Source organism: Pantherophis guttatus, chromosome 1, assembly GCF_059756535.1.
Source record: "Pantherophis guttatus breed Tessera chromosome 1, ASM5975653v1, whole genome shotgun sequence".
NCBI classification, from domain to species: Eukaryota; Metazoa; Chordata; class Lepidosauria; order Squamata; family Colubridae; genus Pantherophis; species Pantherophis guttatus.
In genome coordinates, this window is record NC_142063.1 from 236,850,376 (window position 1) to 236,874,901 (window position 24,526).

General features: G+C 35.4%; 1 protein-coding gene across 1 annotated transcript; it reads left to right on the top strand.

The window, feature by feature from the left end:
- The first annotated feature begins 1,380 nt into the window (after positions 1-1,380).
- On the top strand, positions 1,381-22,238 carry CASP8AP2 (caspase 8 associated protein 2). The gene is made up of 10 exons (XM_034408985.2): positions 1,381-1,570; positions 4,346-4,424; positions 5,739-5,816; positions 8,521-8,618; positions 9,119-9,193; positions 9,615-9,730; positions 11,024-13,176; positions 14,458-17,680; positions 19,721-19,820; positions 20,687-22,238. Exons 2-10 carry the CDS (start codon positions 4,373-4,375, stop codon positions 20,741-20,743), a joined length of 5,952 nt encoding a protein of 1,983 aa, XP_034264876.2. The 5' UTR covers positions 1,381-1,570; positions 4,346-4,372; the 3' UTR covers positions 20,744-22,238.
- Positions 22,239-24,526: the final 2,288 nt, after the last annotated feature.

Genomic DNA, 24,526 nt, shown 5'->3' on the forward strand with positions numbered 1-24,526 from the left:
GCAGAAATTGAGACCAGTTTTTAGAAATGCAATTTCAGAAAGACTGGGTCAGATAGAAACTCCAGATAAGCAATTAGGCAAGACAAAATTAACTCAAACACATTTTGAATTTCCCCTTTTGCCTAAAGAGCCAGCAATGACCCCTACATGACCCCATAGAAATCAAAAAGGTATAAAAACCCACTCTACTCTCAACTCCATTTTGTCAGCTGTCCCAGAACTGCACTGTGTGTGTGTTGGTTCTGTTAACCAATAAACCGAATCTTTCTTTCCAATCAGCCTCTATCAGTGGTGGGTTGCCCCCAGTTCGCACAAGTTCTATAGAACCGGTAGTAAAACCAGCGGGAGGATCCACCCACCGATCCTGACATCACCAAAATGACGCTTGCGCAGAAGAGCGTGCACGTACGTGGCGCCATTGCAAACCGGTAGTAAAGGTAACCATTCCTGGCCTCCATGTTATTTCCAGGGTCTTTCTCCCAGCTTGGAACTGAACCAGATGAATTTTCCTTCCTACAATTATATAACTGGTGCTTTTGAAGTTTTGTTATAATTCAGTGGCTTTGGTGCTCACATATATGTGATTGTTGTCTTCATCTGAGATTAAAAAAAAAATCCTTCATTTTTAGTCTAACCGATAACCCTGACATTTCTTGATGGACTCCAATCCAAGCACTAACCAAGCCAGATTCTCTCTAGCTTTTTAAAATCAGCCAAGATCATGAGGACAATATTATCTGAGCCTTGGTGGTGCAGCAGACTAAAGTGCTGTTAAATAGCACCAGCTGCCTGCAATTACCGCAAGTTCAAATCTCACCAGGCTCAAGGTTGACTCAGCCTTCCATCCTTTCGAGGTAGGTAAAATGAGGACCCAGATTGTGGGGGCAAAAAGCTGACTTTGTATAAAAAAACACCGCTTAGGGGGGGCCAAAAAGCCCTACTAAGCAGATATATACAAAAGTATGAAGGCTATTGCTTAAAAGCATTGTAAGCCGCCCTGAGTCTCCGGAGAAGGGCGGCATATAAATCGAACTAATAAATAAATAAATAAATAAATAAATAAATAAACCTGTTCATTACAAAACGCTGCGATTTCTCCCGCCTTTGACTTTTAGATTGCCCTCACAAAAGCTAATCTCTTCCTATTAGCAAAAAATAAAATAAGCGAACAGTGCAGGCTTTTTAAAAACAATCCCGTAGGAAAAAAACCCCCGTACAATTTTCACGGCTCGTTTCAACAATACTATCCAGCCCAAACATATACAAGGCGGGTTTAAGACCATCCTGACGCATTTTTTGGCGCCAAATCTTTTCCTGGCGGGGGTGGGGCCTAGTGACGTCACGCCAGAGTACGTGCTCCAGCGTCTTAAGTGATTGGTTACGCTTTCAGGGCCCCGCCTACTTTCCCCGCCGGTTTGGCCTGTTGCAAGTGGGGAATGGGGGAGAAATCTTGAGAGAAAGGCGAGAGGATGAAGTCCCGCCGGGTTTGAGGGTGGTGGCGGCGGGAGGTCGTCTCCGCCACGCCCGTTGAGCCTCGGAAAGGAACGGCAGGACTCGCCGCTTCACTCCGGTTCGTGAGAGGGGATAGAGGCTCGATGGCGGGGTCGTTGGGGGAGCCGTAGCGGGGCTTCTTCTGAACCTTCCTATCTCTGCTCGGGAGCATCCGCTTTCGCCTTCCCCCAACCTGCTTGCCTGCCAGATGTGCTCTGGCCTCGGAACACCCGTCATTCCAGCCAGGCTACTGCCGGCATCCGGAGGGCACCCAGCTTGCGCAAGGCGGACGTGCCAGTCCCACACCAACGCTTCGCCCCGCTTGGCCCGTCCTCTCAACCTTGGGCCTGGCCGAGGAAGGAGGGGGGGGATTTCTGAAGTGACAAAATGGGGTTTAGCCTTCCTCAGACTTGAACGCGGGAATCCTCTTTGCGCGGCGTAAACAAACCTTCACGGTCCGTGAGGAAACCGGCACTAGGGCAAATCGGGTCGGGCCCATCCATCTTCTCCGTTTCCCCTTCTTTTGCTTTTCATATTAGCTCGGGGGGGAACCATTTGACAATATAGCTGCCTCTGCTTCGCTTCCAGAAACAACCAGCCTCTTTAAAGGCTCCGTTCCGCTTCATTCTGTTTCTGGTGCGGTTTATTTATTATTATTATTTTTTTCAAATCTAATCCTAGTCCCAAAAGTGCCTTTTTTCCTCCCACCCCCCCAAAAAAAAGGCAACTGGAGTTTTGTTTTTCCTTGAAGACGTTTCGCTTCTCATCCAAGAAAAGCTTCTTCGGTTCCGCTCAGTTCAGAACAGAAGAAGCGTCTTGGATGAGAAGCCGAAACATCTTCAAGGAAAAACAGTTGCCTTTTGAAAGGGGGAAAAAAAAAACACTTTTGGGATAATAAACATGATCTGGATGACTGAGACTCTCAATAGGCAAACCTAGTTCTAGGTTCACAAAGAACATGTACAGAGTGCAGTGCCATTTAATGGGGGGGGGAGACACTTTACAGCTGTCAAACTACAGCTTTTTTTGGCATCTCTGGCAAATTAAGCGTGGGTGGATATTAGAAAGGATTTTGGTGGTGAGAACACCTTTGTTATGATTTGTTCTTTCAAGCAGAAAATAACAGCATTTTGATGGTCTTATTATGACTGGTTTCCCCCCCACCCCTTACATTGATGTATCAGAGTCTATTTACTTATCTAGCTAATGTTATTTGCATTATTAGATTTCTATTACTGTACATTTTTCATTCAGGAGCTCAAAGCTACACAGTGCTTGCTTCTATTTTTTAACACCAACATGGGATGGGTTGAAAGAGACCAAAGTTACCCAATGAGTTCCTGGGACTAATGGTGGATTAGAACCTGGGTCTTAATGCTCCTAGTCCAACACTACAATTGAAAAACTTTGATAAAAGCATCTGATTTTTAAAAAAAAACATTTACGTAGTTATTAGATTTATGTCCCATCTTTCGTTCAGGAGTTCAGCATAACATACATAATACTATGTTCTTCCTTTTTTTCCCTATAGCAATCCTGTGAGAAGTAGGTTCAGCTAAGAGACAGTCACTAGCGCAAAGTCAAACTAGTGAGCTTCTGTAGTTGCCTTTCATATGAAAGGATGGACAGTTGCCAGGTTACGTGTAGCCCCTAATCATATGATGAATATAAGCCAATAGTGCGACATTGCTGTCAAAAAAGGAAAAGTGGAAGTTTAAGGCAACATCAGTAGAAAAACAGTTTCTGAATCACAGGAAGTGATTGATTCCCTCTGTTTCTTGAGTGCTGTGCTCCATTCTGGGTGTCATATCAAAGAAAAAATTCAGATAACTAGAACAGATGCAGGGATAGAAAACAAATATAACTGAGGGAAACAAATATAACTGAGGGAAACAAATATAACTGAGGGAAACTAAATCTGAGGAGAGATTGAAAAAATCGGGCTGTTTGGTTTTGAGAAAGGATATCTACAGAAAATTATAGCACACATCAAATTTGAGTCACACAGAAAATGCTATGACATGACATATTCTCTATTAACCATAGAATAATGGTTCCAAATGATAAGTCAGATTCCAGTTCAGTTAAGGAAAACTTCATGATGGGAAAAGTAGATATGGTGCCAGTCGTGGAACCAATTGCCCAGGAAGTAGTTTGCTCTCTTTCATCTTAAATAGCCATCTGTTGGGGATAGTTATTTATTTATTTATTGGTTCGATTTATATGCCGCCCTTTTCCGGAGACTCAGGGCGGCTTACAATGCATTAAGCAATAGCCTTCATACTTTTGTATATACCTGCTTAGTAGGGCTTTCGCTCCCCCCCACAAGCGGTGTTCTTTTTTTATACAAAGTCAGCTTGTTGCCCCCACAAACCGGGTCCTCATTTTACCTACCTTGAAAGGATGGAAGGCTGAGTCAACCTTGAGCCTGGTGAGATTTGAACTTGCAGTAATTGCAGGCAGCTGGTGTTACTTAATAGTGCTTTAGTCCAAGGCTCTTTTTTGCTTCAAGTTCATTTTTTGGTTTCCAGGCTTAGATATGATGGCCAAAGCAAGTTTTTATTCTATAATTCTCTAATGGTTGAATTGCTAGCAAATTGTTCTTCCTTTCTAAATATGGGAAAAAATATTAAGCAGCTTGATGTTGCCAAGTGGCATTATTTTCTGAAAAATCAAGATTCATGGAAAGGAGATGAAAGTCCTCCTCTCGCACAGCTGTTATTTAAAGAGTGGGATGGAATTATGTGTCTGTGTAAAGATATTCTCTTTCATGCGGGGCCAGATTGTCTATGTCTGATATCAAATGTTTATCTTGTTTAGACTGATGGCCTAATTTTTTTTCTATCATACATAGATGGGGTATACTTAGGAAGCGATTATAATGGGAACAGAGGAGGATGAGGATGGAATGACACTTTCTAATCTACATGGCAGTAAGTAAATCTGATTAATTTACTTTTTGGGAACATTAGAAAAATGCTCTAACTATGGTATTATCTAGGAAATAGATAGTGGTGGAAAAAGTCATATAACATGTTTCAAAAAGGTATATTTAGGTAGATAGATTGTGTATGTCTGTGTCAGGAGCTATTCCTTCCAATCATAACTTCCCTTCATGCACCTTTGAAGGAGGCCAAGAAAAAGGAGTTTGATGATAAGTTCTACAATATGTTATTTTAAAAACATTTTTATTCAAAAGCAAAATTGTGCTGATGAGCATATGACTTCCTCTTGATTATAATGATATAAATAATGATTGATATTGTTCCGGCAATTCTCCTAGCTGATAGAAATTAGCTATTATAACTGTCAGTTAAATGGATAGAAGCCAGGCATTAAAATTTCTGAAATGTGGTGTTATATTACATACTTAATATTGACATCATTTATGTCATAATAATATTTGACCACTTGTAGATAATCCTTTAGTTACCACTGGAATTGAACCCTACAATAATGGTTATAACAGTGGTGAAGCAGATCATTACTTGATCAGACCCTATTTTATGGCATTTTTTGCATTGGTTGCTAAGCAAATGCAACAATCATTAAGCCAACCCATTGTTTGCTATTGGACTCCTCCCCCCCCCGAAATCAGAAGTAACCACTGGCTTCTGGGAAAAAAATAAATTGCGACATGACTAGGCCACTGCAAATGATTGTAAATATGAGCCAGTTGCCAAGACCAAAAATGCTCTCATATGATGGGGTGGATTTGGAACCTTGAACTGATTCGTAAGCAGCTTTTGAGAAGTCCATCATAACTTCGAATAGTTTGATAAGCAACCATTATAAGTTGAGAACTATATTAATGTACATTTTATTTTATAAAATCAAGCTGCTAAAGATGCTATTTGAACAGAGATGCTAGTCAAATGGTGCTTTTCAGAATTCATACTTGTACTCAGGAGCCAGCAATAAAGAGCTTCTTTTTCTTATGTCTCTTATATTCCCTTTTAAATTGGTGCCAATAAGTGAATTGAACTGATCAGGAATTTAATTATTAATCATATTTATGACCCTCTTCTGATCAAACAAATCATAGTGATTCACAGTAACAATCAAAACATCAGTAAAATTATACTTACAAAAACACCTCTCCAAATTAATGATAGGTTGGATAAAATGTTTTCTTTATTGTATTGTAAATTTATTATTTGTAAAACAACCTTTATCTCTTGTATATTACAGTTATTGTAATACATGAACAGCTAACATCTTTTGAGGGATGTTCTTTCTATTTGCAGTTTCTCATGAAGAAGGAGATGGCGACGAGAGTTCTGTGGATATTTATGATGACTTAGACAGCACTCCAGTTGTTTCTAGTATGTTATTTGCCTTGCTATGAATTTTCTTTTTTTATTTTATTCACTTGAATTGGATGATACAGATATTTTCTCTCCCCACACCCCAGACAAGCTTAGTAAAAATGGTGAAAACCTGGTGAAACAAGGTTTCATAAGCTTGATATCTAATTTAATAGTTGACTTCTCCAGGCTGTTATTGCTAGGGAATTTCAACCTTTCTTGGGTATGTCTTAGCTCAGAATTCATTCCTGTCAAGACAACTTTGAATTTCTGCCAAATCATAGGTCCTGCTCATGGAATGGAGGTGGATGGGCAACATAGTGAATCTGGTATTTAAGTGTATGTCAAATGTGATCTGGTGAGGGAAACATTACTTGCAGGTCCTTGTACTAACATATTACTTTTGGATAACCGTGAGATTCATGGCACCACCAACTTCTGTGTTAGGGAGAGACTTAAATAGTCTACCGTACATGTTTTATGAATCTGTTTGATTTCCAGAAGGAGCTTGGGGAATTTCCGAGTGATTTATCCAGCAGTTTTATCAGGCCTCTGATATACAGATGCAGTAAAAGCAGTACATAGGATTACCTCATCCTGTTATTACTCCTGAGGGTCTCTTTGCTTTAGTGATAAGCTCCAGAACATGAAACAAAGAGGCAAGATGGTAGTGAAAAACAAAGTGCAAATATTATAAAATATGTATATGAGCACAGATTAGGCTATGTACCATGACAGTAAGATCAGTAGAACATTGTTAAATTTCTCATACTGCATCCATGAAATGTCATGCAGTTGTACTATTTAAAGTGATCAGAATCTTTGGTGGAATCTTAAAGTGGAAAAATTCTTAATAGATCATTGTGATAATTTGATACGTATTCTTTAGATAAAATCGTACATATTCACTTAGAGTTAGATGCTGCCTAAGCGGAGATCAGTCACTGGCAATTTATTCAACTATAAAAAGAAGCAAGAAATACAGCACATCTCAATAAAAATAGTTTTAGCTTTCATCTAACAAGTTTTAAACCCTAGTGGGTTTAAAATATATGTTGAAGTTTCAAAATGCTGTTAATAACCTGTTACATATTGCCACCTAGGGCTGAATAGGAGATACAGTGGGAACGTGACCTGGTCCAAATGGGGAGGAAAAGGCTAAGATTTAAAACCAGCAAGACAGTGACTATTGATTCAGAAACTTTCCATTCCCAGAACAATTTCATCTAACCCCAGATGGGATTGCTCCTTCAAAGAAGTCGGGGTTCTCCTGGAGCCTCTTCTTTTGTTAAATTATTGGTATAACCCATTAATAGATGAGTTTAGGCCAATTTAGCTAATGTGGCAATGTCATTGGACCACCTTGGGTTGGACTGCAGTTTGCTCTGTATGGAGCTTTCCCTGAAGACCATTCAAAAATTAATGTTCAAAAAGGTATGAAATGCCTGTTAATGCAGTCATTGTAATACCTTTGCTATAGAGCTAAATTGGCTACTGGTCTCTTTCCAGTTGTAATCAAAGTGCTTATCACTTATAAAGCCTTATAAAGTTTGACTCCTGGTTGCCTTTGAGATTGTCTACATACAGAAGGAATCAGCTGACAGGATATGTTGAAAACTCCTACTCTTTAGGAAATGGGTAAATTGGGGGCATAGACATTTCTGTTATTATTCTCCTGCCTGAAGTAATGATTGCTATTTTCTTATTAATACTCAGAATGGCATTTAAAACACACACCTTCCACAAAGCACTTGGAGAACAAATATCCTATGTTGTATTCAAACTGTTTTGTTATGTTCTTGTTAAAAAGTTTTAAAAAGTTTTTGTAAAAATCATTTTTCTTATTATTTGATATACCTATAATTTTTTTACTGTACTGATAGTAAGACATTTAAGAATATTGCACCTAAGCAGAATACAAATTTTATTAAGTAAATAAGTATTTCAATAGAGATTTGAACTTAAATCTGACCATAATTCAGTGCATTAGAAGTGGTTTGCCATCCAAAGGTGTGTATATATTGCATATATTAATATTTATAAGATTTGGCTTTCATATGTAACACAGAGTAAATAAAATATAAATAATGTTATTTGGTTAAAGCTAGGATTCCGAAACTATGCCATCTAGTTTCATGTGCAAAGTAGGTTTTGGAGATGTGGGTATTTTGTGTGCTTGCTTGCTTGCTTGCAGTGCTTCTTTTGTCTCCACACAATGAATCCCATTTGAAACTGAGGAAACATTCAACACCAGTTTAATTAATTGAATGAGTCTCTTTATATGGTCTTTGCTCTGCATACAAAACTATAAAACAGGAGGAATTATATGAAAACTAAACTATACCTAGAAAATACGAAGAGAATAATTTATTAAACTGAATAGAGGTAATAACTCTCTGTTAAGTATTATGATACTACGCAGTGTCAGCGATGAAGATGTATCACTGTCCTTTATATTCCTGAGGGTTTCATGGAACAACTACAACATTTGGGGTGTTGTGGATGATATAGGAGTTCATTTTGTTGAGGTTGCAATGTAGGGTTGGGACTGAACAAATGCGTAGAGCCATATGGTTGAAGATGTGAAGCTTCTCAAATGATTTCCAGAGTGCACTGGTTAAACATTGCTACCATCTTAATAAAGTCTGGTAGTATTCTTTCAAAGCAAACAAAGGATTCTTTTTTAAAAAAAAAAATCTACTTTTCATCTGTCTTGCTTTAGGCAATTGTGCTTCAAAAGTGCCGATCAAAAGTAGTTTAAACTTATTTGATGAAATCCTGATTGAAGAAGAAACAGCCAAGGAAGCCACTTTCAATGAAGTATGTACTTTACATTGATAACACATCAAGGAAATAAATTGCAGTTAGATAACTGTAATAGCTAACATTTAGTTATATTTGTACTTATACTAATAGGTATACAGTAATTGAAAGTTTCAATTTCAAATTTGAAATTTGAAATTCAAATTTTCAAATTTCAAAATTTTCTGATTTTAAAAATTACTTTATGCAATTAAAGGGAAGTTGCAGTTTGGATTCTAAGGAGAAGGAGCTTGATTTGTAATTCATTAATGTAATTTAATGTTATCAAAAACTGAAATATAATTAACCATTGTAACTGGAATTTGATTTCTTTTGCTTTACAGATAGTTCCATTTGTCCATGTTGCAGTTAAAATGAATGTGATATATACTTAATATGTGTTTAGTAGGGGATGAAAATACTTCCTTATAACTCAGAAAATATTTGATTTAGTAAAGCTATTTGCTGTATCCAAAGTATGTGTTTTAATATAAATGAGGAAATCTTTGTCTTGACAGTTGCAGGCTGAACATGAGAAATGTAAGCAACAACTTCAAGAGTTGACGAAGAAGCTTCAGGAAATCCAAGAACAGGTGATACAACAATAAATATTAGGATCCAAGATATACATACAGGTAGCAGAAAGTGCAAATGGGAAGAGATTATTGCATAAAAGTGGTTGTATTTTTGAAAATAGTAGTAATAATGTAATAGTTATTATAAAGCAGTTACCCTTGAAAACTAACCTAATCCTATACATGTTAACATACTCTGGTCAGTGATATTTATTTTCAGGAAAGTATCAGTAAAATTAATGGCTAAATATGCAATCCTTTATGAACTTAACTACAAAACATTACATTAAATACGTTTTGAATATAACATTTTTTTTTAGCTTATTACAACCGAAAATGTAATAAATTTTTTATTTTTTAAACTTTATTATGTTTTTGTTCATATATTCAATTCCTTGTTTATAATATGTTAAATGTCTATGTGTTCTTTCTGACTTAGAACTCTCTTCTACAAAGTGAAAATCTGTCCCTTAAAAAAAATATTTCAGCACTTATCAAAACAGCTAGAGTGGAAATTAACCGCAAGGATGAAGAAATCAGTAATCTGCAGCGAAGGTACTGAAAGTTAACCTACACATTGTTTTTGAAAGATTTTAATGATGAAAAAAGTAAAGAAAGAAAGGAAACCTTAACTTAAAATAGAAGTGTTCTTTCTATGCAAATATTTCCAATTCCAGATGAAAGTTCATTATCTTAAAGACAAATGTATGCTATTAGCATTTATGTATTTATATTTGATGAGATAATTTTCCAGGATAAAAATCAAACTTAATTTTATGCAGAGAAAACCCATTGAAATAAATTAATTGTAAAAGTATAACGTGACTTCTAGTGGCATACTGTTACAGTCTTGTCAGCAGTGCAGCAGTTTTCTGTTACTTCTTGGCATTTCTTTTTTTTTTTTATTGCTTCCCATCTTAGCTTGTAATTCTCATACTCCTTGAAGATCCTTCATCCAAGTATTAAGCAGGCTCTGTTCTTAATTTCCAAAGTCAAACAAGGTTAATTGCTGCTACTTACTAAGATAACCTAATCGTAACTAGCATCAGGTTTTTATTTCTTCATTTCTGCTTTAAATATATAATTAGGTTTGGGTTTCATTCATCATTATTTAAAATATCGAGAATTTTTTGGGAGTGTTTATTTGCAACAATTAGCAATAGCACTTAGACTTATATACCACTTCACAGTGCTTTACAGCTCTTTTTAAAAGGTTTACAATGTCAGCATATTGCCCCCAACAATCTGGGTCCTCATTTTACCAACCTTGGAAGGATGGAAGCCGATGAGGATCGAACTCCTGGCAGTCAGCAGACTTAGCCTGCAATACTGCATTCTAACCATTGCACCACCATGGCTCCTTAATTCATCAAATAATTGATTACTTTCCTAGCTTTATGTTTACTACACATGTCCCTAGGTATTTAATCAAAATCCCAATTGTGAACATAATGCAGTCCCTTGGTTTGTGTCTCCAGTTGCATGGAAGGAAGAGTTAATGAGATACATGTATTGGCCTACATGTTTACATACTACGTGGTTCAGCATTCTTGATGATTCAGATTTGGGTAATAACTGGTAATAACCTGGTCTTCTTAATGGTTACAAAATGAAATCAAAATTAAATTATTCTATATCAAAAGTATATCAATATCATTGATATAATGATCTCAGTAATATCAAAATGAAAATATTCATTTTAAAAGAATTCTATTTATAAACATTTCATATTTTTATTGATTGTGCTTGAGAGTACATTGCTTTTTGTCAGTCTAATCTTCTATTGTACTCAAATTTTGGATAGTTATTGTATAATGTAGCATATTAAAATAGAGTTTTTATTGACAGGTTAACAGAAGCTCCAGTTCATCACAATATCTACAGTAAAATATATACAAGGAATGTTGAAGGATCAAAACAAAAAAATAAATCCAGTGATTTCTTCCCAGAAAATAATCCAAAAACAGATCCTAAAAATAAACAGGACATGCCCAGAGATGTATCTCATAATAATCCATCTTGGGATACAGGAAATAAGAAAGTTCATTTGGAAAAAAAAGATACTTCTTACATATCTCAATCTTATCCTGAGCAGCTTCACAAAGACGGCGTTCCAACAAAGCTGTCAAAACTTGATAGCTCCTGTGATAAAGAAAAGGAGAAAAGGGAGATAAAAAACAACGAACATTATAGTAAGGATAATGATTGCAGACACAAAACAAAAACACAGAGTAACGTTGGAAGTGTTGTAGATTGTATATTGGATTCTCCTGGAAAGTCACAAGTTAACCCAGAAAAACTAGTCAGAAATGGAGAGTGGAAAGATAGAAAGGATTTAAAGATCAAAAGCAGTTGGTGTGCAGGAAACAAAATTGATAATATCTCTTCTACTAAGGAAAAACAATCAGTTCCTAAGGATAAATTAATGCTTAAAACTGAACACATTAATGAAGATAGGCTTGAAAAATTACAAATCATAAACCAGAAGGACTTTAAAAAAGAAAACAAAGAGAAAAGCAGTAATAGACAAAAAAACAGACAACCTGATAAATATGTAGAACAACAAAGAGCTGGTAAAGCTACTAATGCCCCTGAAAATAATACACTTGTCAGAAATCCTAAAGAATTAAGTAAAAGTTACCTAGAAGACAAGATAAAACATCATGATTGTAGGAAAACTAAAGGAACAGATGATCCTGGGCTCCAAGGAGGGAAATCATCACTGCCACACAGTTCTAATAGAGAGCGAAAACTTAGTAACTCAAACAAAGATAGCAGAAAATGTGAACCTGAACGCACCCATTCCAAATTGGACAAATATCGAACAGAAGCAAAAAGGAAAAGTGGAAGAGACAAATCTAGAGAAAGCAGACATTCTCAAACTGAAAGACGTAATTCAAAAGAAACCCCCCCAAAGGCAGTAAAGGAAAACATTAAACTAAAAGACAGTGCAAAAAGAGAGAAAATGAAACCTTTTCCACCAAAAGAAATTGCCATGATAGTTGAGGCTGTGGACGAGCCTGTGCCCATTAAAGTGGAAAGGGATGAAGAGCAATCAAAAAGCAAAGACTTAAAATTGAGCTTCATGCAGAAGCTGAATTTAACTCTCTCTCCCGCTAAGAAACAAACAGACAAATCCAAAATAGTAGCAGAGACTACTAATGAAGGTGAGATGGAAGTTCCAAGTCAGGAAATAATGTTAGTCCCAAATGAACCAATTAATACCACTAGCAAAGTGAAAATGCCATTGGGACCTATCCATAATGGTCCCCTTCAAACTAAATCAGAAAAAACGACATCTGTTTCTGAGATCAAAGCAAATCAGCAGAATGAGACTCCAGCAGAAATTTTGGATAGTAAGCCATGTAAAGTATTTCCACAAAATGTGACACTACTGCATGAAATTGTTGGTAATGAGAAACTCCTTCCGCTGACTGAGACTGAGATGCAAGATTCTGAGGAAGTGCGTGTGGCACCTAGCCCAGCAAATCCCATGGATCCAGAGACGCTGTTAAATTCTTCCCATGACCTGGAGACTGGGAGTTCTATAGATTCTGATACATTTAGAGTAATAGATGAAGTTAATGGGACTGATTCAGACTCCTCCATGGCAAAAGAAGAATCCAGTAATTGTGCAGATAAAAAGATCTTGGAATACTCTGAAAATGAAAGCCTACCTCTTCCCAAGACTAGTACAGAAGATGATAAAATACTGTGTGTAAATAGTTCAGTAACAGACCCCAAAGCTGAAGATTTGAATCCAAGCTCTCCCAAGCATGGAAGCCAAATGGAATCATTATGCAATAAAGGATTAAATGCTGCGTCTCAGACGAGAGACTCAAATCCAGTTTCAGTTGATGATGATAACTCAATACTGAGCATTGATCTAAATCACATGAGGTACATCCCAAAAGCAATCAGCCCTCTTAACAGTCCGATACGACCATTAGGTAAAATCTTCAGAATGGAAACCTCTTACAAAGTGACAAATTATAATACAGGTATATTTATTATATTTTTGTTGTACTTTACAAAAATGTTGTCCTTTTCTGGCTAGATTGTATGCCTTTGGAGGAAATACCTTTATGCCAAAACCAAAAAAGTTCATAGTAGATTACAAGATACAGTGGTAGCAAACTCATTGTTCCTTCTCTTTACTTCCTGCTGGTTGGAAGTTTGGACATGAGCCATGAGTTTGAGTATTGTACTTCCTTTCTTCCCCACTGCTTAATATAATAATTCCTCATCCAGTCAAATCACAGTTTATCCCAGATCTGCATAATATAATTTGGTCAAGCCTCCAATAGATTATAGTTTTACTCTGATTTGCAATACTAATTTATTAGGATTTGTTCAAAATCTATTTTGGTGATCCAAGTGTGAAATAACTAACATATTTGTATTAAGCTGTGAGGCACGTAAAAGAAAGTCATCACAAGGATAAATAATCCGGTTTCCAATTTTTCAAAAGCTTGGTCAGGAAATTAGAATAATTATCAATCATTCTCATACTAAAATATATATATATTGTACACTGACATTAGAAACATGGCTTTATTTTTAACTCTTCAAAAGCTAATTACAAAGGTTTGTTTATTGATGCCTCTTATAAAAAAGCAGTTTAGCTGAAGTGGGGGAAAGTCACATTACCTTTAATGTCTGTTCAATCACCTTGATAATAAATTACTCAGTTTATGCAACATTTTCCATTGAGGTTTTGTGGGGAGATGCTAGTTTCAGTTTTTTTTATCTCAGAAGCCTAAAATGTGGAGTGCAACTTCAAACTTGTCTGGAGTTGGTTCCTAGGACAGTGATCCTTAAAATCCCTGTAGCCTATGTTGCATTTCTAATATTTGGTGTGAAGTAACTTCCTGAAAGCAATATTTTTCAATTCCAAAGTTTAATTTATTTTCACCCAGCTCTTCTTCCAAAAAACTCAGAATGCATCTGTAATCACCCTTGAAGTTTGTCATCCTAACAATTCTGTAAAATAGATGCAGCGAAGCGAAAATGTGTCTAGGAAAGTTATACATTTGGCTTTATTGCTGGGTAGGAATTTGTACAGTATATGAATATTTTTGATAATCTATTATATTAATCATAGCACATGTATTGTGAAAGCTGCCTCTTTAAAATTTAAAACACAAAATTATTAGCAATTATAAGTGGAAATATTTAGTTGTGAAATAAACAGTAATTGAATGATACTATAAAACAGTTTGCTTTGACACTTTCTTTTTAGAGTGTTACTTTTCACTTACTAATTGTTTTGTTGTTTGTAGATTTTGCTCCAGATAGTGCAGTGGATTATTTGGGGAGCAACCATTCAAGTGAACTCAACAAAGAAAATCAAAAGCCACTTTGCAGCGATCACAAAATCTTAGAAGAGTCTCAACTAAACTTATCTCCAGATGAATTAGAAGAAGGAGAAATTGTAAGTGATGCTGATGATGAACCGAAAATAGAAAAAAATTCTGAAAATAGTAAAAAGTTGAAAAGAAAAATGTCTCCTGAGAGATCTAATACATCTAAGAATACATACAACTACAAAGTCAAATCTGTATCTTCCAATGAGGGTTCTGGAAAATTGGCTTCTGGGAAAAAAAGTAAAGAAAAGCCTAAAGATGGAACAATAATATTCTCAAAGGAAATAAAGAAAAATAAAATTGTGAGCATTGATTGTCTTGAAAAAATAGTTCAAATTACTGCTGAACCTTCTACTTTACATGAGTTTATGCAGATGCTGAAAGCTGTAAGAAAACAAGTACGAAAAAACTATATGAAATTTAAGATACAGTTTCCAATACAGCAGTTTCATAAAATAATAGATTCATCAGTTCTGAATTTTACATCTTTAATAAAATATATTGACTTCTCTAAAATGTGCAAATCAAATGAGGCCATAAAGATAAATCTCTGTGAAGTTATTGAATCTGAACTCAGTCAGATTAAAAAAAATACTGCAATAGAGTATCTATTCGAGAAACAACAATTAGATATGAAGAAAAAATTGTGGAAACTTGTGGATGAACAACTTGATTATCTATTTGATAAAATAAAAGAAATCCTTCTAAAGTTGTGCAATTTAATAAGTTTGGGAACTGAGAATGATGATGGTAAACGTAAAAGAAAGAAAGGAAGCTCAAAATGCCTTGACAATAATAAAATTGATAGACAGAAATCAAAGAAACCAAGCTTAAATGCTAAAGTGAAAAGGTCTGAAGAACATGTCCTTCCAAAACCAGTAGTAGGTAGCCAACAGTTTAAGACAGATCGCCAGGAAATAAATAAAATAGCTCGCCACAAAAATACAGTTACAAAATATAAACATTCCCATACAGATAGCACAAGACCGTCTCTCCCTGAAGTTGCACATTTTAAGAAGAATTCCACAGAGGATACTGCTTTGAAAACTGGAAAATATGAAAAGGAAGGATTGGATATGATTGGAGATCCTCACAAATCTGATATCAGCTGTGGACCTCTTACAGAACAACAAATGTCTGGGCTAACATTCAATTTAGTTAATGATGCTCAAATGGGTGAAATGTTTAAAAGTTTATTACAGGGCTCTGGCCTTTCAGAGAAGAACATTGACTTCATTGATGAGAATCAGTGGGAATTCAGAACACCAGAAAAGCAAATGCCAGAAGGTCAGAACAGTAGAAATAATCCTGAATATGAGACTGAAGAAACAACGTCAAGGGATATCCAGGTAGAATCGAGAGTACTTGATGGTATTAAATGGCCCATAGTTTCACCTGAAAGAGATTCAACCTTTTTAGCTAGATTGCAAATGCCCATTGATCCAAATATTCTAGATGAAAACTGTATGTTTGAAATTCCTACTAGTCCTACCTTGAAGAAAGGTGAGGTATGTGTTCTGGAAAAACAAAAATCTCTGGTTTCTTCTATTCTTTTGGAAGACCTAGCAGTATCGTTGACTATTCCCTCTCCTTTGAAGTCAGATGCTCATCTTAGTTTCTTGAAACCTGATGTATTGGGATCAGTTCCTGAAGATGTTCTAAATGCACACTTCAGTGAAGATGCTCATCTAGAAGAGGAAGATGCTTCTGAACAAGACATCCACTTGGCTTTGGAATCTGATAATTCAAGCAGTAAATCAAGCTGTTCATCGTGGGCAAATATCCCTGCTGCTCCTGGATTTCAATATTGTCCAAGCCTTCCAATGCAAGCAGTAATAATGGAGAAATCAAACGACCACTTTATTGTTAAAATAAGGCGTGCTACACCATCTATGTCACCCACTGATCAGACAGCCCTACCTGATGAACCATTAATCTCTGTTACTGAAAAAGGGAAAGATGAAATTATATATGAAGAAAATCTTGCTACTTTAACTTCCCGAAGTATCCCTTCAGGAGAGATAGAAATATCTAAAGAAATTATAAATGCTACTAACTCTGGGGAAAAAATGGATAAGCATATTATGAAAAAGCAGATTTCTCACTCATTGGAGCCTTTGAAAGAGACATCTGTCTGTCTTGCTATTGCTTCAGTTCCTGATCTTTTTGAACTTCAACAAGACCTCCACCCTGATACCCCTGGTGATGTTACTAATACCATACAGTCCCTGCTTTATAAAAACAGACAAGAACAATCTTGTGACGTCAGTCTTGAAGTTCAGAGGCCATTTTGTAATACAAGCCAAAGTCAAAACCCTCATTTAGTTGTTTCAAATCAAGCATCGCTTAATGATGCCTCAGAAAAGCCTTCTGACTTGCAAGACCTTCCTGAAGAACTAAGGATATCTAAAGTGCCTTTGGAAGAATCCTCAAATAAAATAAATCAAAATGCAGCTGCACCTGAGGTTTTTAAGCTTCCACAGACAATCCCCATGAAAGTGTTCCAAGAAAAAGATGTACCTTCTGCAAAAATAAAAGATTTCCCAGTTAGATCAATAGTAAATCCCCCTGTGGAACAGCTATCATCTCAGAATCATTTTGATACACATATTGGCTTGATTGATGTGATTCCTATCGAAAATAAACTGAATCCAACAGATCCCATAGAACAGTCTGCTTTAAATTATAGAGTGAGAAGTTTATGTAAAGATCAAGAGAAACATAAAGCAGATAGTCACAGTGAAGTAGCTGATATATTAAAGACTGAAGTTGAAAATGTAAATTGGCCAGACATGTCTACAAGAGATGGCAATTTTGAAAAAAATACTACCTTTAATATTGATGGTCAAAAATGTCCAATTAAATTTAGCAAAGAAAGCAAAAAAAGGAAAAAGGAAACAGAAGAAGCATCTAGTGCAAAAAAGCAAAGAAAGGAAAATAATGAATTGGATTTAAAAAAAACAGGCAAAAATGGCAAAAACGCTAAAGAGAGAACTTCTGTAGCCTCAAGCTTCTCTAATACAAAGCCAGAGACTAGAGACAAAGATCTATTATCCTCAACATTATCTATGTCACCATCAAATCTATGTGCCAAAAATATCATTAAGAAGAAAGGAGAAGTTGTTGTTTCTTGGACAAGGTAAGAATACTGAAAATGGACTAGAGTTTTGAATACATTAAAAGTTCAATAGACTGAGATTATGTTTTTTTTTCTAACATACCACATCATGGGCATTAGAGCAGCTTACTCCTAATTAAAGGATTTTGGAATGCCGCATAAGAATGTAGCCTTGTTGTATATCTCATTAAACATTATGGCATTTCGTAGTAATGAGTGCCTCACTAATGTTAGCTGCAAGCTCAACTTCTTTAATCTTTGTTCTGGCAGAGGTAGAGTAAGTGTGCAGTCTTCCATGACTTGCTATAAAAATTGTAGCATAAGCTGAGAGAGCAGAATTTAGAAGCCACTCTGAGCATATGGTACAAAATTGTTCCCTCATCTGAATAATAGGGTTCTCTAGTTTGTATATTGCATTGTGTGTATCTATAATAGCTAGTTTTTGTCTGGAAATGTCAGCAACTGAGCATGGTAAAACAAGTCATTATCAAAGGATTTGCAACATTTATGGTTCCTGCTTCAAAATACACTCTTGAATCAAGCCATAATGAAAATGAATGCTGCAGGGTTGTTGTTTTTTTTAAAACCATCCAAATGAATAAATGAAAAAGCCTTTTGTCCAACAAAAGTTAAAAACAGGTAAACCAAAGCATGGATCTTTGAGCAGAGGACTTTGTGATTCTTTTGGTCCCAGCCATTGGTTCTACATCTTAAAAGACAAAGGCATTCCAAGAAAGGATTCAGCAAAATTAATTTAGATGCATGAGGAAATAAACAGTCTTAAACATGCATGACTTTCCCAGAAGGTGGGCTGTTAGAGATAGTCCTTGATTTACGACCATAATTGAGCCCACAGTTTCAGTCATAAGTTGTAATGGGCATGAAGTGGGTCACCACGTGGCCAGATCTACTTTTATTACCTTTTTTGCAGTCATGGCATTGTGAAGCAAACACCATGGTTATGAAGTGAACCCATGGTTCACTCTGGAGTGGTTTTTGCTGGAAATTGGAAGTAAATGCCAGTTTCCAGCAAAAACATCATAAATAGCAGTCACAAGCACCCATCAACATGGGCTGGTAGCACAAGTGCCGAAAATGTGATCAGGTGTCTGCGGGGTGTTGGTGTGGAGGGATAGCAGATGTCAGAACTTCAAAATCAGATCATAAGTCACATTTTTGAGGTCCATCATAACTTTGAACAATTGCTAAGCGACTGGTCGTAAATCAAGGATTACATGTATCTGTGATTGCTTTCTTAAACAGATCCTACAAATTACTGTTCTATAAACGGGTGGTAGAAACCTCTGACAGTTCTCCTGATTGCAAAGAAGTTATCTTTAGGAATTGAAATATTTTACCTATGTAGTTGGATAGTAAATGGAAAATACCTAAAGAGGGAAAGTGAAACAGAATGGGCACAGGGACATTAGTGAAATAATGAAGCAAAAATTGATTGCTTAGGTATTATTTATTTATTTATAAAGCATATTTATATAGCCATCCAAATCATATACAGTGACTCCTGGCTGCATAAGACAGATAATCTGTAAAGATGTATTTTGTAAATATTGTGATTGAAAATGTTTTTCCTCTTCTTGGTTACAGCTTTTCTATTGTGTAGATGATTAACTCAGATATTCCTGAGATTCAAATCTGCCAGCCAGTTTCTGCTCAGAGGCCATTGTCTTAACTCTTCACTAAACTTATTTCTGAATTTGATTTTCCATCAAATATCTAATCCTTTTCTTTTAAATTAAGGAACCTGAGTTCATAAGCAGTAATTCCACTTTATTAATTTAATTCAATTTAATTCAGTTCAATTCAATTCATAACATCATTCATCATGCACTGTTCTGAGTGGTCTGAGAATACATTATCTGGTGAAATGACCAGATTTTCTTTTTAAAATCAGGGTTTTTTGTTTTTTTTATCCTTTGGCTATGAATCCCACCTGTTGTTTTTATTTTAAATCCTTAACATGGACAAAATAATAGTAATTGGTTTATTGTCAAATAAGTAGGTATTCAGTGACTAAAAATTCACTTTCTATGTTTGTTATAGAAATGATGACAGGGCGATCCTATTGGAATGTAAGAAAAAAGGACCTTCAGGAAAAACTTTCACTTCTGTTGCTGAGCAGTTAAAGAAAACTCCAGCTCAGGTACGTATTTGGATAAGAATCTGTGTTTAGTTGGTTTCACTCTCCATTTGTGTATTTCCCTGAATGAATAGAGTATGCCATATTCATCTAAAAGAAAAACTTTTCAAAAATAAAAACAAACTCTACCCCACTCCAAAGATTAGCCAGAAAAACACAGGCAAAAATTCTGCGTACTGCCCAACCTCTCTACTTCAGCAATAGGATTACCAACTTCAGTTTAAACAAAAGTTAATGCTCTGCCAGAGATAGATCTGTTAAGCTAACTTATTCTGTAAATTAGGGAAGAGATCCTTGAACAAACAGCTTTTTCTATTTGCAAAAAGAGAGAGAAAGAAAGGAAAGACAGAGAGAAAGGAAAGAAAGAAAGAAAATAGAAGTATTTATTCTAGTCTTCAAGACAAATGGAAATATACAGTATTTTGGGTTGTGCTTTATCTCTTAGTGGGACTATGTTATGTAATAATGGCTTAGTTAATAGGCTGAATGGCTGGTGGCTCTGGATGCTGTGGGTCTAATTTAAACAGATCTCACTCTTCAGTCAAGGAGAATGAATGAATTACAGAAACTTGGGAGTTTTTGATCACAATTTTCTTTTATAACAAAATAAAATCCTGCTAAAGCAAGAACCAGTAAGGAATACAAACCTAGAAATTTTTGATAAGGCTAGTAGACATTTCTGAGTCTGGCAGCATTTTTTTCTAATTGCCTTAATAATCAGAATTCTTATAACTGAGTCACCTACCTGGTTCCATATCCATATAAAGCCAGGGTGTGGGCGATGGCTTGAGATAGTCATGAATTCTCTGGGAAGAATACCTACTCTATAAATAGTTTTAAAGTTTAGATTTTATGTTTTCTCTCCACAGGTTGAAGAAAGATTGAAGCAGTTAGTGAAGCTATTCAAGATGTCAACTGGCAGTTAATAGCTACTACAAATGAAGGAATCTATGCACATCTTTGCCCTGTGTGCATGTGAGAAAAGAGTGCTTGCTTTCCAAGTCCAAATAGCAATTTGTTCCATATCTTTTTTACCTGTAATTTAAATGTTTCATTTTCATAGATCTTATGGGAAAACCCTGTTTTTTTTTTAATTACGTTAGTAACTGGTACTTGTTAAATATAGCAAACAAATTGTAAAACTCTAGTGCACATTTTGGAATATAGAAGAAAAAGAAACTTCCTGGGCTGCTGTGAATTTTCTAAGACTTCTATCCACTGCAGGTGCCGAAGATAATTTGCAAAATACAGCATAGAACAGGGGTGTCAAACTCACGGCAACATCACGTCACATATTGGGACTTTTTTCCCCTTCACTGAACTGGGCGTGGGTGTGGCCAGCGTGTGATGCATCCAGCCCGTGAGCTGGGAGTTTGACAGCCCTGGCATAGAACAAGGTATTTTATTGCTGCTTCTTCCTCTGTGTTGTACTCAAAACCCTTATTTTCATTAAAACTTTGGGTTAACACAAAACCAGTTCTTAACATATGAATCATTGTTCTGAGTTGAACAATTTGACTATAGTTTGTTGATCAGAAATAAAAGAAGCATGTGTTAACACAAAACAAGACTCAAATAATCATGAGAAAACTTAGAATGTTGAGCATATACTTTCCTTTTTTTCTCTTTCATTAAGTGTGAATATGAATTTTGAAGTTTGCGGTATATTTTCCAAATCCTCATATATGGTTTATTGGTATAGAATTTGTGAAGAACTATTTTACAAATAAAACACCAGTATTAACACGAGTTTCCTCTGCTTAAAATGCTATATTAGTTTACAGACTAATACAACATTGTTTTTCATATCAAACTTTCACTTTTAAAGCAGATTTGCCACAAGTTAACAAAATATTATTTCTCTTTTAAATTATAACTATCTGCAAAAATAGTATTTTTAATGGAGTGTGCAATTTGCAATTGAATCCCATACTTTAATTAACAACTTAATTAAGATTTAAATTAATGATAATCCAGTTAAATTGATTCATGTTCCTGTCCTGATAAAACCTTATTTTGAAGGACAAATATTTTATTTCAGCATGGAAATATGTAAGAGGCAGCACCCACAAAACACCTGATTTTTTCAAAAATTTGCCAATATTAAAATTCATTGATTAAAACTGATTACATGCCATAATGGCTTCAAAGAGACAGAGAGAGAGAGGTGTAAAGATGTGCATGTGTATAAATTGTAAGTTTTATATGGTACTCTCCTGTAAATAATGTATTGTACAGAATTCTATATTGTGTAAAATATTGTGTTTAAATACAATTCTTTACCTGTAAATTTTTGATTACAGAGAAGAAATTTTATTTTGCATACATTAAATACTGCATTCTGTAATATGAATCTCAACCCTTGTAAAATGAATGTGTTTAATGTTAATTAAATGTTGGTTTGGAGTATTTTATACCCTACTTCGTAATCTTTTTGAATTTGTTATGGTTAGCCAGTAGATAATAATTTATTTTCCTGATGGTAAACAATCTTGATACTAAAGAGCAAAGCTCAATACCTCAAATATATTCCAGTGAAGTTAAGTTGCGGAGGTTAGTACATCTAAACATCCTGTTTTAATCCTTCAAGATTGCCTTCTCATCTTGAATCCACAAGTATAAGAGATTTCTGCAGGCAAAGCAGAAATCTCTGGAAAACCTATATCCTGCATTTGGCTCTGCCACAACTGTTTGTAACAAAATATATATCATTTTGCGAGAATTGTCTTAATCAGTAATTATTCCTTTTTAGTTGTCAAAAGATCATGCTTGTATAATCAGCATCTAACTACTTTGTCTTCTTTAAGCCTCTTTTTCAATTGCCTTTGATTTTTACAAGCATTACAAGGATCTTCTCTAATGACTTTTGCCTTTATATTTAATATTTACGTATACTATTATTAATGGATTTTATTAATATTGATATTGGTGATGAAATATTAACTAAATTTTAAATGTTAGTTATTAGCACTTCCAGTGCAGTGCAGTACAAATAGCAATCAGATTTATTGATATTGAACTATTATCCGATATTGAACTATTCGTTCTTGTGGTCCAAAATAGTCTTAATAATTGCATCCAGCCTCATCATTCCAATTTTTCCAAAATTCCAGTTTTCACAGCTGTATGTTGTAAGTGGAAAACCATGGTGTTGACAATTGTAGGAAAACTTTTGAGTTCATATAAACCAGAGATCAGCACAATTTCACTGAAGTAAAAATAGTTTATTGATTGGTTCTAGAGGTAAAGACAAGCCAAAAGAGGGGAGGGAATAAACTCCTTCTTTGTAGACTGAGACAAATTATGATACATATTTAATTAGTGTAGCAAACAATTTGAGTTTAGAACTTGTTAAGTCAGGATAATGGGGTGAATGCAATGGCTTACTTGCGCTAAGAATGGGATTTTAGAATATGTTTTGTTAAGATTATCCTGAGTGTCCTTGCTTCTCAGCTGCTACTTCCTGAATCAGCATTCCTTGTGTCTGTGTTTTATTGCTGAGCAAGGACTCTTAATTCCCTTTGGACAAGGGCATGTAAGGAGGACATGAGTACCTTTGAAGTTGTATGTTATTTGCTTGCCCTAGTATCATTTTCTCCTTTAAATGAGTATTCTTCATGTCAATTTTTTGTATAGCTTAGCACTTTCATTCCACTGAAAGATGTAGTTTTAAGTTTGATTCCCAAATTCTACTTCACAATACATTAATTAGTATCCATCCATCCAACTCTTATCTGTGCAGGGTGTTCTAAAAATCCTTATAGACCAAAGAAAGATGAAGGTGGGCTGCAGAAAACAACTGCTGATATGTCAACTATAGGAAGGGTTGATGTATTAGGCTGTGGTGTATTATCTACTAAACAGTCATGTTTAACATGTGCATATGAACATAATTATTGCTTGTTTAGCCAATTCTTTTTTTCTTCTCACATCAGTGATTTTAGTTTAATTTTCAATAAAAAGGGAGACTTTAATTTCTTTGGGATCGGGTAATTGCATGGTTCGTGTTAGTAAAGTTTGGTTTTATAATTGGTTTTATTGACTTTCTAGCTGGCTATGAACTCCGTTTATAATTTACTGGTTTGTAACGTTCCCGGTATGGTTAAGGAGTTGGATGGCCACAAAATTAGAAAATAAATAATTACTCCCCACAGGCAAAGTGATTTTATGAATATTAGTTTTAGTCTTCAGCCTACTTATATGTAATAATTCCATGGAAGTCATCAGGGACCTTCTCAGAAGCAAGCTTTTACATAATTATAGCTTGATTATCCCTTTTCTGTGTGATTTCTTAATCCCTATTTTATAGCAGGTCTTCAAAATATTCTCATTGTTGCAAACTGGCTCAAAGCAAATGAAGGGTTAAATGGGATTCTATAACCATCACAAGGCACCACTGAAAAATACCTCAGGCTATAGTTAACACAAACAATTCCCTAAACTGAAGATTTTAATACACTTCCTATCTCTGCTTCTTACTCAGCAGCTAAACAATTAACACCATTGGCTTTGAAGCTCTTGTTCTTTTCTTTTAATTGCTATCTTTCCAAGCAGCCAGAAAAGGGAATATAACTTGTTTATTCCTTTTTGTGAATGTTGTTGCGTTAATCTCTTGAAGTAGGTAAGGGCCTTGAGTAACCAAAGCCAATGAAAAATATGGGAAATTGGATTTCTCCTTTCAAAACTTGTTCTAGTTTGACCTGCTGTTT

Coding starts and splice junctions, on each gene's coding strand:
- CASP8AP2 (XM_034408985.2), top strand. CDS start 4,373: ATGGGAACAGAGGAGGATGAGGATGGAATGACACTTTCTAATCTACAT. Junction 4,425..5,738: donor ACTTTCTAATCTACATGGCA/GTAAGTAAATCT, acceptor TTCTATTTGCAG/TTTCTCATGAAGAAGGAGAT. Junction 19,821..20,686: donor TAAAGAAAACTCCAGCTCAG/GTACGTATTTGG, acceptor TTCTCTCCACAG/GTTGAAGAAAGATTGAAGCA.